The sequence below is a fragment of the Pristiophorus japonicus genome, chromosome 9 (assembly GCF_044704955.1).
Source record: "Pristiophorus japonicus isolate sPriJap1 chromosome 9, sPriJap1.hap1, whole genome shotgun sequence".
Taxonomy (NCBI): Eukaryota; Metazoa; Chordata; class Chondrichthyes; family Pristiophoridae; genus Pristiophorus; species Pristiophorus japonicus.
The window spans coordinates 222,477,764-222,492,215 of record NC_091985.1 but is presented as its reverse complement, the minus strand read 5'-3'; the positions used below and the strand labels follow the sequence as shown (position 1 = coordinate 222,492,215).

The 14,452-nt window shown below is 53.4% G+C and overlaps 1 protein-coding gene and 1 pseudogene across 1 annotated transcript in view; one reads left to right on the top strand and one right to left on the bottom strand.

The window, feature by feature from the left end:
* Window positions 1–14,452, top strand: part of LOC139274159 (zinc finger protein 850-like) — a 360,216-nt pseudogene that overhangs the window by 106,702 nt on the left and 239,062 nt on the right.
* LOC139272895 (telomerase protein component 1-like) overlaps window positions 1–14,452 on the bottom strand; it is a 76,980-nt gene that overhangs the window by 3,566 nt on the left and 58,962 nt on the right. The window contains exons 26-32 of the mRNA XM_070888997.1: window positions 13,176–13,255; window positions 12,308–12,440; window positions 9,689–9,825; window positions 6,586–6,707; window positions 6,308–6,454; window positions 5,440–5,563; window positions 4,317–4,449 (exon numbers count right to left, since the gene is read on the bottom strand). Of these exons, the coding sequence (XP_070745098.1) occupies window positions 4,317–4,449; window positions 5,440–5,563; window positions 6,308–6,454; window positions 6,586–6,707; window positions 9,689–9,825; window positions 12,308–12,440; window positions 13,176–13,255 (876 nt within the window). The remainder of the gene's footprint in view (window positions 1–4,316; window positions 4,450–5,439; window positions 5,564–6,307; window positions 6,455–6,585; window positions 6,708–9,688; window positions 9,826–12,307; window positions 12,441–13,175; window positions 13,256–14,452) is intronic.

The following is a 14,452-nucleotide window of genomic DNA, read 5'->3' as shown; positions in this document are numbered from 1 at the left end:
CATTGCCTGGAAGGGTGGTGGAAGCAGATGCAATAATGACCGTCAAAAGGGAATTGGATAAAGAGTTGAAAAGGAATGATTTGCAGGGCAATGGGGTAAGAGCAGGGCGGAGTGGGGCTAACTGCACAGCTCTATCATAGAACCGGACAGGTGCGATGGGCCGAATGACCACCTTCTGTATTGTAAGATTCTATCATTCTCAGTGTAGGTCGCCAGATAGTATAGCCACAGTAAGCTTTTGAAATACATATCCACGTACAGCACAGATGGTGGCCATTCGGCCCATCGTGCCTGTGTCGGCTCTTGTAATGTCCCATCCAAATCGTCTCACTCCCCTGCTCTTACCACACACCCCAGAAAATCTTTCCTTTACAAATATTTATCCATTTCCTTTTTTGAAAGTTACTATTGAATCGGCCTCCATCCTCCTTTCAGTCAGTGCATTCCAGACTACAACAACTCTCTGCGGGGAAAAAACATTCTCCTCGTCTCTCTACTGATTCTTTTGCCAATTATCTGAAGTCTGTGTCCTCCTGTTGCCGACCTCCTGCCAGTGAAAGCAGTTTCTGCTGATCTACTCTGTCTAAACCCTTTGTAATATTGATCACCTCGATCAAATCTCCCCTTAGCTTCTCTGCTCTGAGAATAACCCCAGCTTCTCCAGTTTCTCCACCTAACCAAAGTCCCGCAACCCTGGATAGATCTCTTTTGCTCCCTGTCTAAGGCCTTGACGTCCTTCCTTGAATGTGGTGCCCAGAATTGGACACAATACTCGAGCTGAATCTTTGCTGCTCTGGGGGTGTGGCTTAGAACCAACTGTAGCCCCTCCACCACCCACCCCCCCGGGGAGGGCTCAGTCCCAATTGTAGTCTCCGGGGGGGGGGGGGGGGCGGTCAGTAGCAATTGTAGTCCCCAGGAGAGGTGGGGGGGGGGGGGGTGGGGGGGAAGGTCAGTACCAATTGTAGTCCCCAGGAGAGGGGTGGGGGAGTGGGTCTGTACCAATGGTAGTCTCCGGGAGATGGTGGGGGGGTCTGTACCAATTGTAGTCCCCAGGAGAGGGGGGGGGGTCTGTACCAATTGTAGTCCCCAGGAGAGGGGTGGGGGGGTGGGTCTGTACCAATGGTAGTCTCCGGGAGATGGTGGGGGGGTCTGTACCAATTGTAGTCCCCAGGAGAGGGGGGGGGGGTCTGTACCAATTGTAGTCCCCAGGAGAGGGGAGGGGGGTCTGTACCAATTGTATTCTCTGGGGGAGGGGGGGGGGGTCAGTACCAATTGTAGCCCCCCCCCCCACCGACTGGGATCAGTAGCACACCGCAGACCTGGGAGGTGGAGCCTGGGCTCTGCCTGCTCTGTGTGGGGCTGATAGTTTTTAAACCCTTTCCTCACCCACTGGTCTGGCGTATTTCACTCACTTTTCTAATCTACCAGCGCAGGCCACCTCGCTTCGGAGTCACCAGATCAAACCCGAAAGGTTTCTCGCAGGGGAAAGTGGAGAGCACAGAGTCAGATAGGATATCCAGACTTATTATCGGCAACGGTACAATAGTGGTTACGTAACTGGACCAGTAATCCAGAGGCTTGGACTAATAGTCCGGAGGCGTGAGTTCAAATCCCACCATGGCAGCTGGGAATTTAAATTCGGTTAAATAAATAAATAAATAAATAAATCTGGAATAAAAAGCTAGTGTCAGTATGGTGACCATGAAACTACCGGATTGTTGTAAAAACCCATTTGGTTCACTCATGTCCGTTCGGGAAGGAAATCTGCAGTTCTTGCTCGGTCAGGCCTATATGTGACTCCAGACCCACAGCAATGTGGTTGACTCCCCTCTCGAATGGCCGAGTAAGCCACTCAGTTGTCACAAACCACAAGAAATAATACGAATAAAACCCGATGGAGCACCTGGCATCGACCCTGGCACCGGCTTCGGACACGGCAATGGCAAACCCAGCCCAATCGACCCTACACAAAGTCCTCCTGACTTGTGCCAAAATTGGGAGAGCTGTCCCACAGACTGGTCAAGCAACAGCCTGATGGTCACACTCACAGAATCATAGGTTTCAGCCAATGCCCCAGACTCCTCCATCACCATCTCAGAGGTGGCAGCACAGTAGTATACAGTCGAGAGGGTGTGGCCCTGGGAGTCCTCAACATTGACTCTGGACTCCATGACATCTCATAGCTTCAGGTCAAGCTCCTGCTGATTACCACCGACCGCCCTCCCTCAGCTGATGAATCCTCCACATTGACCACCACTTGAAAGAGGCACACAGTAGCAAGGGTATAGAATGTACTCTGGGTGGGAGACATCAATGACCCTCACCAAGAATGGCTCGGTAGTACCACTACTGACTGAGCTGGCCCAGTTCGGCAGCAGGTGGTGAAAGAAGCAACAGGAGGGAAAAACCTACTTGACCTCGTCCTCACCAATCTACCTGTCGCAGATGCATCTATCCATGATAGTATTGGTAGCAGCAACCACCGCACATTGTGGAGATGAAATCCCGTCTTCACACAGAAGACACCATCCATCATGTTGTGTGGCACCCATCGTGCTAAATGAGATAGATTTAGAACAGATCTAGCAGCTCAAAACTGGGCATCCATTAGGCGCAGTGGGCCATCAGCAGTAGAATTGTATTCCATTACAATCTGTAACCTCAAGGCCCATCATATTCCTCACTCTAGCATTACCATCAAGCCTGGGGACCAACCCTGGTTCGATACAGTGTGCAGAAGAGCACGCCAGGAGCAGCACCAGGCATACCTAAAAATGAGGTGCCAACCTGGGAAAGCTGCAACACAGGACTACATGCATGCTAAGCAGAGGAAGCAAAGTGATCCCACAATCAAAAGATCAGATTTAACTCTGCAGTCCTGCCACTTCCGATCGTGAATGGTGGTGCACAATTAAACAATTAACGGGGGGGAGGAGGCTCCATGAATATCCCCATCCTCAATAATGGCGGAGTCCAGCACGTGAGTGCAAAAGTGTTTACAACCATCTTCAGCCAGAAGTGCCGAGTGGATGATCCATATCGGCCTCTTCCCGAGGTCCCCACTATCACAGAAGTCAATTTTCAGCCAATTCGATTCACTCCACATGATATCAAGAAATGGCAGAACGCACTGGATACAGCAAAGGCTCTGGGCCCTGACAACATATCGGCCGTTGACTGAAGACTTGAGCTCCAGAAAAAGCTGAGCCTCTAGCCAAGCTGTTCCAGTACAGCTACAACACTGGCATCTATCCAACAATGTGGAAAACTGCCCAGGTATGTCCTGTCCACAAAAAGCAGAACAAATCCAACCCGGCCAATAACTGCCCCATCAGTCTATTCTCAATCAGCAAAGTGATGGAAGGTGTCGCCAACAGTGCTATCAAGCTGCACCTACTCACCAATAACCTGCTCACCGATACCCAGTTTGGGTTCCGCCAGGACCACTCGGCTCCAGACCTCATCACAGCCTTGGTCCAAACAAGGACAAAAGAGCTGAATTCCAGAGATGAGGTGAGAGTGACTGCCCTCGACATCAAGGCAGCATTTGACAGAATGTGACATAAAGGAGCCCTAGTAAAACTGAAGTCAATGGGAATCAGGGGGAAAACTCTCTACTGGCTGGAGTCATACCGAGCACAAAGTATATGATTGTGTTCTACAGGATGCACTGCAGCAACTCGCCAAGACTTCTTCAGCAGCACCTCCCAAACCAGCGACCTCTACCACCTAGAAGGACAAGGGCAGCAGGCGCATGGGAACACCACCACCTGCAAGTGACTCTCCATCCTGACTTGGAAGTTTATCGCCGTTCCTTCATCGTCGCTGGGTCAAAATCCTGGAACTCCCTCCCTAACAGCATTGTGGGAGTACCTTCACCTCACGGACTGCAGCGGTTGAAGGAGGCTTACCACAATCTTCTCAAGGTCAATTCAGGATGGGCAATAAATGCTGGCCTTACCAGCAACGCCCACATCCCGTGAACGTATAAAACAAAATACCTGCCTTGTTGCTGCCAATCAGACAGATCATACTGCACCTTCGTATTTGAATTGAGTGGTTTGGTTGATTCATCAATCAAATTGCCTGCAACAGGCAAGCACCATGACAAATTGAAGCAGTTGATACCGAGCTGAAAGATATTGGTTATTTCTGCCACAACCAGGTACCAAGAGAGTGGAAGGGCAGTGCCAGGCCCACTGACCCTCACCCAGTCCCCCAGAGAGAGAGGAGACCACTATCTGGGCTGGATTTGATGCCGATTCGGTGCATACCCGGACTAACCCATTGCTCGGTGGAGGGGATTCCCATCTTACCTCCTCCGGGTGATGTGACAGATTCCTTCACTACAGTTAACCACACCAACGTGTTCACTTTCTCCCCACTGTCCGACCAGGGGATCATGCTGACACTGAAGCACACTGTCAGCTGCTCTGGTTCCTTCTCCTCCTGCGGGAAAGCACAAAGCTAATCCTTATCGACAGTTTCTAAACCAATCTCGTATTCTTGCACCCAACCACCTCTCTTACCCCTTTTGCATTTCTCAGTATCTTTCACCACCTCAGGACATCCCAAAGTGCTTTACAGACAGTTAATTACTTTTGAAGGTTAGTCATTATTATAATGTAGGAAATGTGGCAGCCAATTTGCTAATGGCAAGATCCCGCAGTCATCGATCTATTAATCAGATATAACCTGTTGTTTTTCGATTGATGTTAATGAAAAATAAATATCGGCCCCAGGACACTGGGGAGAACTCTCCTGCTCTTCTTCCAATAGTGGCCGGGATCTTTTATGTCCACCTGATAGGGCAGACTAGGCTCTTGGTTTAACATCCCATCCAAAACTAGGCACCTTCGACAGTGCTGCACTCCCTCATTACTGGCACTAGGGAGTGTTGGCCCTGGATTTTGGGGCTCAAGTGTTTGGGGTGGAACTCAAGCCCTCGCTCTTCTGACTCGGAGTCGAGAGCGAGTCCCACCGTGCCGTAGCTGACACCGAAATGCTGACTCGTGCAGAGGTTCGGTTCCACATGGACCAGCACCCGAGTGGCCTCATTCTTCACCACAAAGTAAGCATTAGCAGGATATTTGACTGTGGGAGGAGGCATCACCCCAAAGCCCTGATCCTGGCCTCAGCTAATCACCACACACCTTTCCAGCAGGAGTCCCAGGATAGTTCCCCCCCCACCGCCCACCAGAGAGCGGAGAGACCATCCCTTCTGTCTGGGCCTGGGTTTGAATCCAAGTCCCAAAATGTGAAAGGTCAGTGCAGACCCACTGCCCCAGCATACTCCATGAGAGAGGGGAGAGCTTCATCATTCCCTGGGGGATGTGACCCCAGTATCATTCCCTGGGGATTGGGAGGGGGGGGGGGGAAATCGCCAACATTCCGTGTTCCAGGCTGCTCTGCTCTGAGTAAAGCTCCCCTGGTCCTTACCTCCAAGGCTGGGTTATCTGGTTGTTTAAGGGCCATCAGTGTGGTCCTTCGTGGCCCCAGCACCGTCAGTAAAGAGCCGTCGCTCCGCTCAATAACGCGCGAGAAGGGATAATGGTAGAAGCCGCTGGAAGGAAGAGGAGGTGGTGAGTGGTGATCGGGAGATCGGGAGTCCCGCCTCCAACCCTCTCCACCCATCTCTCCCCCGCCGGGCCCTGCCCCACACCCCCTCCTCCGGGCCCTGCCTCCGCCCCTCTCTCTCTTCGCCCCTTCCCCCACCTCCACCCCTCTCTTCGCCCCTCCCCCCCACCTCCACCCCTCTCTTGTCTTTCCCCACCCCTGGGCCCCGCCTCCACCCCTCTCTACCCCCTCGCCCCAGGCCCCGCCTCCACCCCGCTTCCTCCCCCCCACCCCCCGGGCCATACTCCACCCCGCTTCCCCCCCCCCCCCCCGCCCCCGGGGCCAGCCTCCACCTCGTTTCCTCCCCCCCACCCCGCTTCCTCCCCCCCCCACCCCGCTTCCTCCCCCCCCCACCCCGCTTCCTCCCCCCCCCCACCGGGGCCAGCCTCCACCCCGCTTCCCCCCCCACCCCCCGGGCCAGCCTCCACCTCGCTTCCTCCCCCCCCACCCCCCGGGCCAGCCTCCACCCTGCTTCCCCCCCCCCCCGCCCCCGGGGCCAGCCTCCACCCCGCTTCCCCCCCACCCCCCGGGCCAGCCTCCACCCCGCTTCCCCCCCACCCCCCGGGCCAGCCTCCACCCCGCTTCCCCCCCCACCCCCCGGGCCAGCCTCCACCCCGCTTCCCCCCCCACCCCCCGGGCCAGCCTCCACCCCGCGGGCCCCGCCTCCACCGGTTTAATTAGGGACACTTACCCCTCCAGCACCGTCCAGTGCCGCCCCTCTGGGGCCCAGATGGTGAGGTTTCCCAGCAGGTCCCCCACCAGGAGGTGCTCCTGCAGTCTGAGCATGCTCAGACAGTAGACTGGCCAATCGAGGGTGAATGAAGACTGGAGACACATCCTGGGAAGAAGCAAGACATTGATAAGATGCACCAACCAACGCTGAGCAAAACACAGCAGAGAAGAGAGGGTAAGAGCCAACATCCCAGGTCACACCTTCCCTGTAACTCTCAGTGCGGAGCAGCTCCTTACCGTACAGAGTGCATCTGTCGCTGGGGACGGAGGGTCCAGATGGAGACGCTCTTATCGTACGATCCCACTGCAAAATCGTTCTCAGAAAAGAAGGAGACAGCACTGATACAGTTCATGTGGGCCTGTGAGAGAGAGAGAGAGAGAGAGAGAGAGAGAGAGACGCCAGAGAGATGGGGAGGCAGAGAGACAGAGAGAGAGAGACAGAGAGACTTTTGAAAGTTACTATTGAATCTGTTTCCACTGCCCTTTCAGACCACAACAGCTCACTGCATAAAATAAATTCTCCTCATTGCCCATCGGGTTCATTTAACAATCTGTTTCCAACCAACTCTACTCGACTTGCCTGCTTTTGTTATTTAATTTAAAGCTACGATCACTTCCAAATACAAAAAGTCGCTGCATAAATACATTAAACATCATAAAGCATCCGAAGACATTTCACCGGAGTGTTATCAAACAAAATCTGACACCGAGCCACACAAGGGGACATTCGGGCTGGTGACCAAAAGCTCAATCAAAGAGGCTAGTTTTAAGGAGCATCTTAAAGGAACAAAAGCGAGGTAGAGAGGCAGAGGGGTTTAGGGAGGGAGTTCCAAAGCTCAGGGCCTCGGCAACAGAAGACACGGCCACCGAGGGTTGATCAGTTACAATCAGGGATGTTCAGGAGGGCAGAATTTGAGGAGCGCAGACATCTTGTGGGGTTGTGAGGCTGAAAAAGATTACAGAGATAGGGAGGGGTGAGGCCATGGAGTGATTCGGAAACAAGGATGAGAATTTTGAAATCGATGTGTTGTTTAACCGGGAGCCAATGTAGATCAGAAAGCAAAGGGGTGATGGGTGATCTAGGTGAGTTAGGACACGGACTGCTGAGTTTTGGATGACCTCCAGTTTACGTTGTGTAGAATGTGGGAGGGCAGCCAGGAGTTAGTTGGAGCAGTCAAGTCCAGAGGTAACAAAGGCCTGAATAAGGGCTTCAGCAGCAGCAGAGCCGAGACAGGGGCTGCGGATATGTGGCTGGAAACTCATTTCCGAGTCAAATATAATATCTAGATTGCGAACTGTCTTGTTCACCCTCAGACAAATGCTAGGGAGAGGGATGGAGTCAGTGGTTCGGGAACGCAGTTCGAGGCAGGGACCAAAGATAATGGCTTCGGTCTTCCCAATATTTAATTGGAGAAAATTTCTGCTCATCCAGTACTGGATGTCGGACAATCAATCTGACAATTTAGAGACCATGGAGGGGTCGAGAGAAGTGATGGAGAGGTAGAGCTGGGTGTCGTTTGCGTGGAAACCGACTCCGTGTTTTCGGATGATATCTCCAAGGGGCAGCATGTAGATGAGAAATAAAAAGGAGGCCAAGGACAGATCCTTGGGGAACACCAGAGATAACGATGCGGGGGCAGGAAGAGAAGCCATTGCACGATATTCTCTGGTTATGATTAGATAGATAGGAATGGAACCAGGCGAGTGCAGTCCCACCCAGCTGGACGATGGTGGAGAGGCGTTGGAGGAGGATGGAGTGGTCAACTGTGTCAGAGGCTGCAGACAGGTCAGAGTCACAAAGAATGTCATTTGTGACTTTGATGAGAGCAGTTTCAGTTCTGTGGCAAGGGCGGAAACCAGATTGAAGAGATTCAAACATGGAATTCATGGAAAGATGATCACAGATTTGGGCGGCGACAACACATTCAAGGACTCTGGACCGGAAAGGGAGGTTGGAGATGAGGCGATAGCTAGCAAGCAAAGGGTTGTTTTTTTGAAGAGAGGGGTGACGACAGCAGATTTGAAGGAGAAGGGAACAGTGCCTGACAGAGAACCGTTAACAATTTCGGCTAACATGGGAGCCAAAACAAGAAGTTGGGTGGTCAGCAGTTTAGTTGGAATAGAGTCAAGAGAGCAGGAAGTGGGTCTCATGGATAAGATGAGCTTGGAGAGATGAAGAGGGGAGATCAGAGAAACTGGAGAAAGATGCGAGTTCAGGGCTCGGGCAGGGGGAGTGTCAGATGAAGTTTGGCCATTTTGACATTTGTGAACCTACTTCATCTCATGGAAGGACCCCCTCTTGTTCACCTCCTGGTTTGGTGCCTTGCTTTAGGAAGGATGTCAAGGCCGTGGAGAGGGTGGGGAAGAGATTCACTGGGATGATCCCAGGAGGGGCTAGGAGAATCAAACTGTTTCATTAGGTCAGAGCAGGTTGAGGAGTTCTGATAGAGCGGTTCAAAACCCTGAGGGGTTTTGGTTCAGGAAGTTGGAGAAAACGATTCCCGCCAGGGGGTGAGTGGGTAGCTGGAGGGCATCAATTTAAGGTCAGCACCAAAAGAATGAGGGAGAGGGTCGTGGGAACTTGCTCGGACAGGGAATGAGCGGCCAGAAACAGTGGGGAATGAGAATCAAGAACAGATTGTCGAAAGTATAGAACCATTTAAAAGGGCCTGGAGAAAGGGGTTACGGGCAGAATGGGGATAAGGTGTGAGAATGGGATGGTGCGGGACGGAGGGCTGTGTGAGAAAGGAGTCTGAGTGGGGAGAAAACAGGGACTGGGGGGGGTGGGAGGAGAAGGGACCGGAAATGGGACCGGGGCGTGAACGGGGGGGTGGGGGAGCGGGGGACCGGGGGAGATGGGAGGAGAAGGGGACGTTGGGGTGGGGGCGAAAATGGGACCAGGGCGTGAACGGGGACGGGGGAGGGGAAGATGGGAGACCGAGCGTGAACGGGGGACCGCCTTTGAACTCAGTCCCCCAATGTTGAAGATCAGTGTCAAGCTTCCAGTGCCTGGACATTTAGCTCACGGCCCCAGTGACCATCGGGCCTGACCAGAGCGATCAGCCACTTCAGGTTACAACCTGCGATTCTTCCAACACTCTCCATTCGTGGTCAGAGCAACAAGCCAGTTCCCCACTCCTGTGACCTGCCTTACAACTTAAATAGGTCTGTAGCTTCCCAATTGCTCGGACAAACAGATCGTGTTTCAGGCTAAACCACAAAAGCAGACTTATTACAGAATATTAATTTATATTTAAGTGAGTGATTTCAGGGGAAGGGACAGATGCGGAGGATGTCAGGAACTAAAATGTCAAACTAAAGGTTTACCACAGATTCCCACCTGGATGCTGTGTAAAGCTATCCCAGAACTCCACACCTTGAGTTCTCCACTCTGACTGCCGGATACCAGGAACGTCCCAGAAGGTGACCAGCAGAGGGCAGTAACTGCACCTCGATGACATGATGGATCTTCCAAACCTGGAGAGACAAGTTGGGGAACGGAAGAGGAGTCAAGCAGCAGAACACCTGGCTGCAGAGAGTACCGCCCCTCCCACAGCGCTGCGCTCCCTCAGTACCGCCCCTCCCACAGCGCGGCGCTCCCTCAGCGCGGCGCTGCCTCAGTACCGACCCTCCCACAGCACGGTGCTGCCTCAGTACCGACCCTCCCACAGCGCGGTGCTGCCTCAGTACCGACCCTCCCACAGCACGGTGCTGCCTCAGTACCGCCTCTCCCACAGCGCTGCCTCAGTACCGACCCTCCCACAGCGCGGTGCTGCCTCAGTACCGACCCTCCCACAGCACGGTGCTGCCTCAGTACCGCCCCTCCCACAGCGCGGCGCTGCCTCAGTACCCACCCTCCCACAGCGCGGTGCTGCCTCAGTACCGCCCCACCCACAGCACGGTGCTGCCTCAGTACCGCCCCTCCCACAGCGCGGTGCTGCCTCAGTACCGCCCCTCCCACAGCACGGCGCTGCCTCAGTACCGCCCCTCCCACAGCGCGGTGCTGCCTCAGTACAGGCACCGGCAATGTCGGCCCTGGATTATGAGGCTCGAGTCTCCGAAGGGGAAACTCAAACCCGGGATGCTCTGAGGCGACAGTGCCACCCTCGGGGCTGACCCCTGGCTTTGATTTGGCCGTTAAGATTCCACAGGGGAAGCTCAGTGAGCAGGAGGCGTCGGCTTCAAGCAATTTAAACAAAGGGTTTGTGTAAAGAATTGTAGCAGGTTTTGAGCCAACATGTCTATGCTTCAGCTGTTATTCTGTTAAGATTTTAAACTATTGATGCACTGAGTATTGACATTACTGACACAGCCAATGCGCTGGAGGCAGGGTAGGAGTTATGGCAAAGAGAGTCCCTTTAAACATTGTGGGGCCTAAATTCAGGGTCCGGGTGAAGCCCGTTACTGCCGTCGTGCAGCGGCCATGAGGCAGAATCGAGTGGCCGGCGAGTTGCTGTCCATTGGCCGTCACGATCCAGACTCAGCCAGGGGTTTTGCGGGCGGTCCCCACTTGCGGCCCGCTGCTGCCGACAGCGCCCATTGCCGCTCTCCCACACTTCCATCGCACCTCCCACAAAATCTACCTCAACAAATCCACGATCCGCTGCGCAGTGCCCCCAACAGCTCATTGTGTCAGTGCACCTGGTTTCTCGTGTGTGAGCCACAGCAGCACGGTGGCCCTTCAACAGGAGGGAGGGCGCACTATCACCGCCACCAGGTGGTTTTTTTTTTTTTGCTGGCCAACTTCCCGAGTGGCCCGACATTTATGGCCCGGGTTCGGGCAGGCCGCCAACAGGCAGCCTGGCAGCCCCTCTCGGGTGCCAGGTCACTGGCCCAACCGAAACCCTCGCTGGGCCAGTGGCCAACTGAAGAAAACGCTGTCTTTCTCCCCTGTAAATGAGGGGAGACACGTGGTGCCGCACACACGTACGGTCACCACCTGAGTGACAGCGGCGGAGACTGGGGCCCACCCCCACCCCCACCTCCGCCGCACTTCCACCCCGACGATAAAAACTTTTACAAACAGAATGTGCGCCAGCTTTCTGGCGGCCATGAATTTAGGCCCCAGTGTCTCCAAACGGGGGCCTCTTCAAACTACAGCAGAGTCTCCCGATAAAGGCAGGATTATTACTCCAGTAACACGACGTGTGTGAAGGATGGTTAATGTAACACAAGAAATAGGAACAGTAGCAGGCCATATCACCCCTCGAGCCTGCTCCACCATTCAATAAGATCATGGCTGATCCGATCATGGACTCAGCTTCACTTCCCCGCCCACTCCCCATAACCCCTTATTGTTTAAGAAACTGTCTATTTCTGTCTTAAATTTATTCAATGTCCCAGCTTACATAACTCTCTGAGGCAGCAAATTCCACAGATTTACAACACAAAGTAAATTTCTCCTCATCTCAGTTTTAAATGGGCGGCCCCTTATTCCAAGATCTTGCCATCTAGTTCTAGTCTCCCCTATAGTGGAAACATCCTCTCTGCATCCACCCTGTCAAGGCCCCTCATAATCTTATACGTTTCGATAAGATCACCTCTCGTTCTTCTGAATTCCAATGAGTACAGGCCCAACCAACACAAATGACTGCATGAAATTAATCCAGTCACTTACAGGAGTGCATCGCCAGGTGTGATTGAGGGGTGAATTAGTCAATCAGCCGCCGTGGCTGGGACTTGTGGGGTCCAGATACGCAACCTATTGATAACCGTGCAGCATATACCTGGTCTTCGACATAAACACCACCCACACCCCAGAGCGCTGGGTACGATATTGGTGTAGTAACATATGACACACAAAGATCACATGACCATGCGCTTGGGAAATCCCAGACCAGAGAGGGGAGTGTAATTTTAAAAGCTACTTTTAAATGGAGTTAGGTTGGTGCTGCGTATCACACTGCTTGCTGTGACACGCCCCAGCAGGGTTAGGGCAGGGGGTGGGGGTCTGACCTACCTTTCCCGGGAGGGACGTCCCACTGTCGCACAGTTCGGTCAGCCCCGACGGTCAGGAAGAAGGGGACACGGTCCCTGACAGCAGCACTGGAGACGGGAGCACTGTGACCCGTCAGCGTCGACACCTCGTCCGCCTGGAGGGAGCAGAGACAAGCCGTTAGTGCAAGGTTTTTACACACTCACAGGACATGTCCCAGTGCAGGCCATGGTGAATGAGTTCAACCATCACGTGCCCTTCGCCACAAGGAATCCAGCCTGAGGCTTCACAGTGGTGCGAGAGGGCGGGAGGGAGGGAGTGAGTGAGCGGGTGGGCGAGCGAGCGGGAGGGAGGGAGTTGTGTCAGAGAGTGTGAGCCAATGAGCCTGCATTGTGAGAGAATGAGTGTGTGTGTGAGAGATAGATAGTGTGTGAAAGTGTGAGAGTGACACAGCGAGAGAGACAGAGTGAGAGACAGAGTGAGAGACAGAGTGAGAGACAGAGTGAGAGACAGAGTGAGAGACAGAGTGAGAGACAGAGTGAGAGACAGAGTGAGAGACAGAGTGAGAGACAGAGTGAGAGACAGAGTGAGAGACAGAGTGAGAGACAGAGTGAGAGACAGAGTGAGAGACAGAGTGAGAGACAGAGTGAGAGACAGAGTGAGAGACAGAGTGAGAGACAGAGTGAGAGACAGAGTGAGAGACAGAGTGAGAGACAGAGTGAGAGACAGAGTGAGAGACAGAGTGAGAGACAGAGTGAGAGACAGAGTGAGAGACAGAGTGAGAGACAGAGTGAGAGACAGAGTGAGAGACAGTGTTGAAGAGAGTGGCAGAGAGAGAGAGAGAGTGTTGACTAATACAGAAATGTGTTTAAAGTGTAGCTGAAATGCTCACCTGCAGGGGCTGCCAGATCCTGACCGAGCCGTCATCGCTCGCAGTCACCACGGTTAATGTCTCGGGCAGCTCTCCTTGTTCTGTGGAGTGAAGGAACCGAGCGGTTCAGCACCGACTCACTCCGAGACTCTCCCTCTCACCTGTTCCCGTCACACCACCCCCACAACAGGGGCACTGCCCCCCAACAGGGGCACTGACATGCCCCCCCCCCCCCACAACAGGGGCACTGTCACCCTCCTGCTACCGCTGGGACAGGGCAAACACAGGATTGCCCCTGGCATCTCACTGATGAACCCCATTCTTCCTGCGCGATCCCCAAGGGGGAGAGCGGGGCAGTGTGATTTGTTTGGGATTGATGCAGGGCTATGGGGAGAGAGCGGGGCAGTGAGATTAGTTTGGGATTGATACAGGGCTATGGGGAGAGAGCGGGGCAGTGGGATTAGTTTGAGATTGATACAGGGCTATGGAGGAGAGCGGGGCAGTGGGATCCTTTTCAGAATGGCAGGCAGTGACTCGTGGGGTGCCGCAGGGCTCAGTGCTGGGACCCCAGCTATTTACAATATACATTAATGATTTAGATGAAGGAATTCAGTGCAATATCTCCAAGTTTGCAGATGACACTACGAGACCTGTGTGTTATGGTACATCAATCATTGAAAGTTGGCATGCAGGTACAGCAGGTGGTGAAGGCGGCAAATGGTATGTTGGCCTTCATAGCTAGGGGATTTGAGTCTAGGAGCAGGGAGGTCTTACTGCAGTTGTACAGGGCCTTAGTGAGGCCTCACCAGCAATATTGTGTTCAGTTTTGGTCTCCTAATCTGAGGAAGGACGTTCTTGCTATTGAGGGAGTGCAGCGAAGGTTCACCAGACTGATTCCCAGGATGGCAGGACTGACATATGAGGAGAGACTGGAGCTTAGAAAGATGAGAGGGGATCTCAGAGACATATAAAATGCTGATGGGACTGGACAGGTTAGATGCAGGAAGAATGTTCCCGATGTTGGGGAAGTCCAGAACCAGGGGACACAGTCTAAGGATAAGGGGTAAGCCATTTAGGACTGAGATGAGGAGAAACTTCTTCACTCAGAGTTGTTAACCTGTGGAATTCCCTACCGAAGAGAGTTGTTGATGCCAGTTCAGTTCATTGGATATATTCAAGAGGGAGTTAGATATGGCCCTTATTGCTAAAAGGATCAAGGGGTATGGAGAGAAAGCAGGAAAGGAGTACTGAGGTGAATGATCAGCCATGATCTTATTGAATGGTGGTGCAGGCTCAAA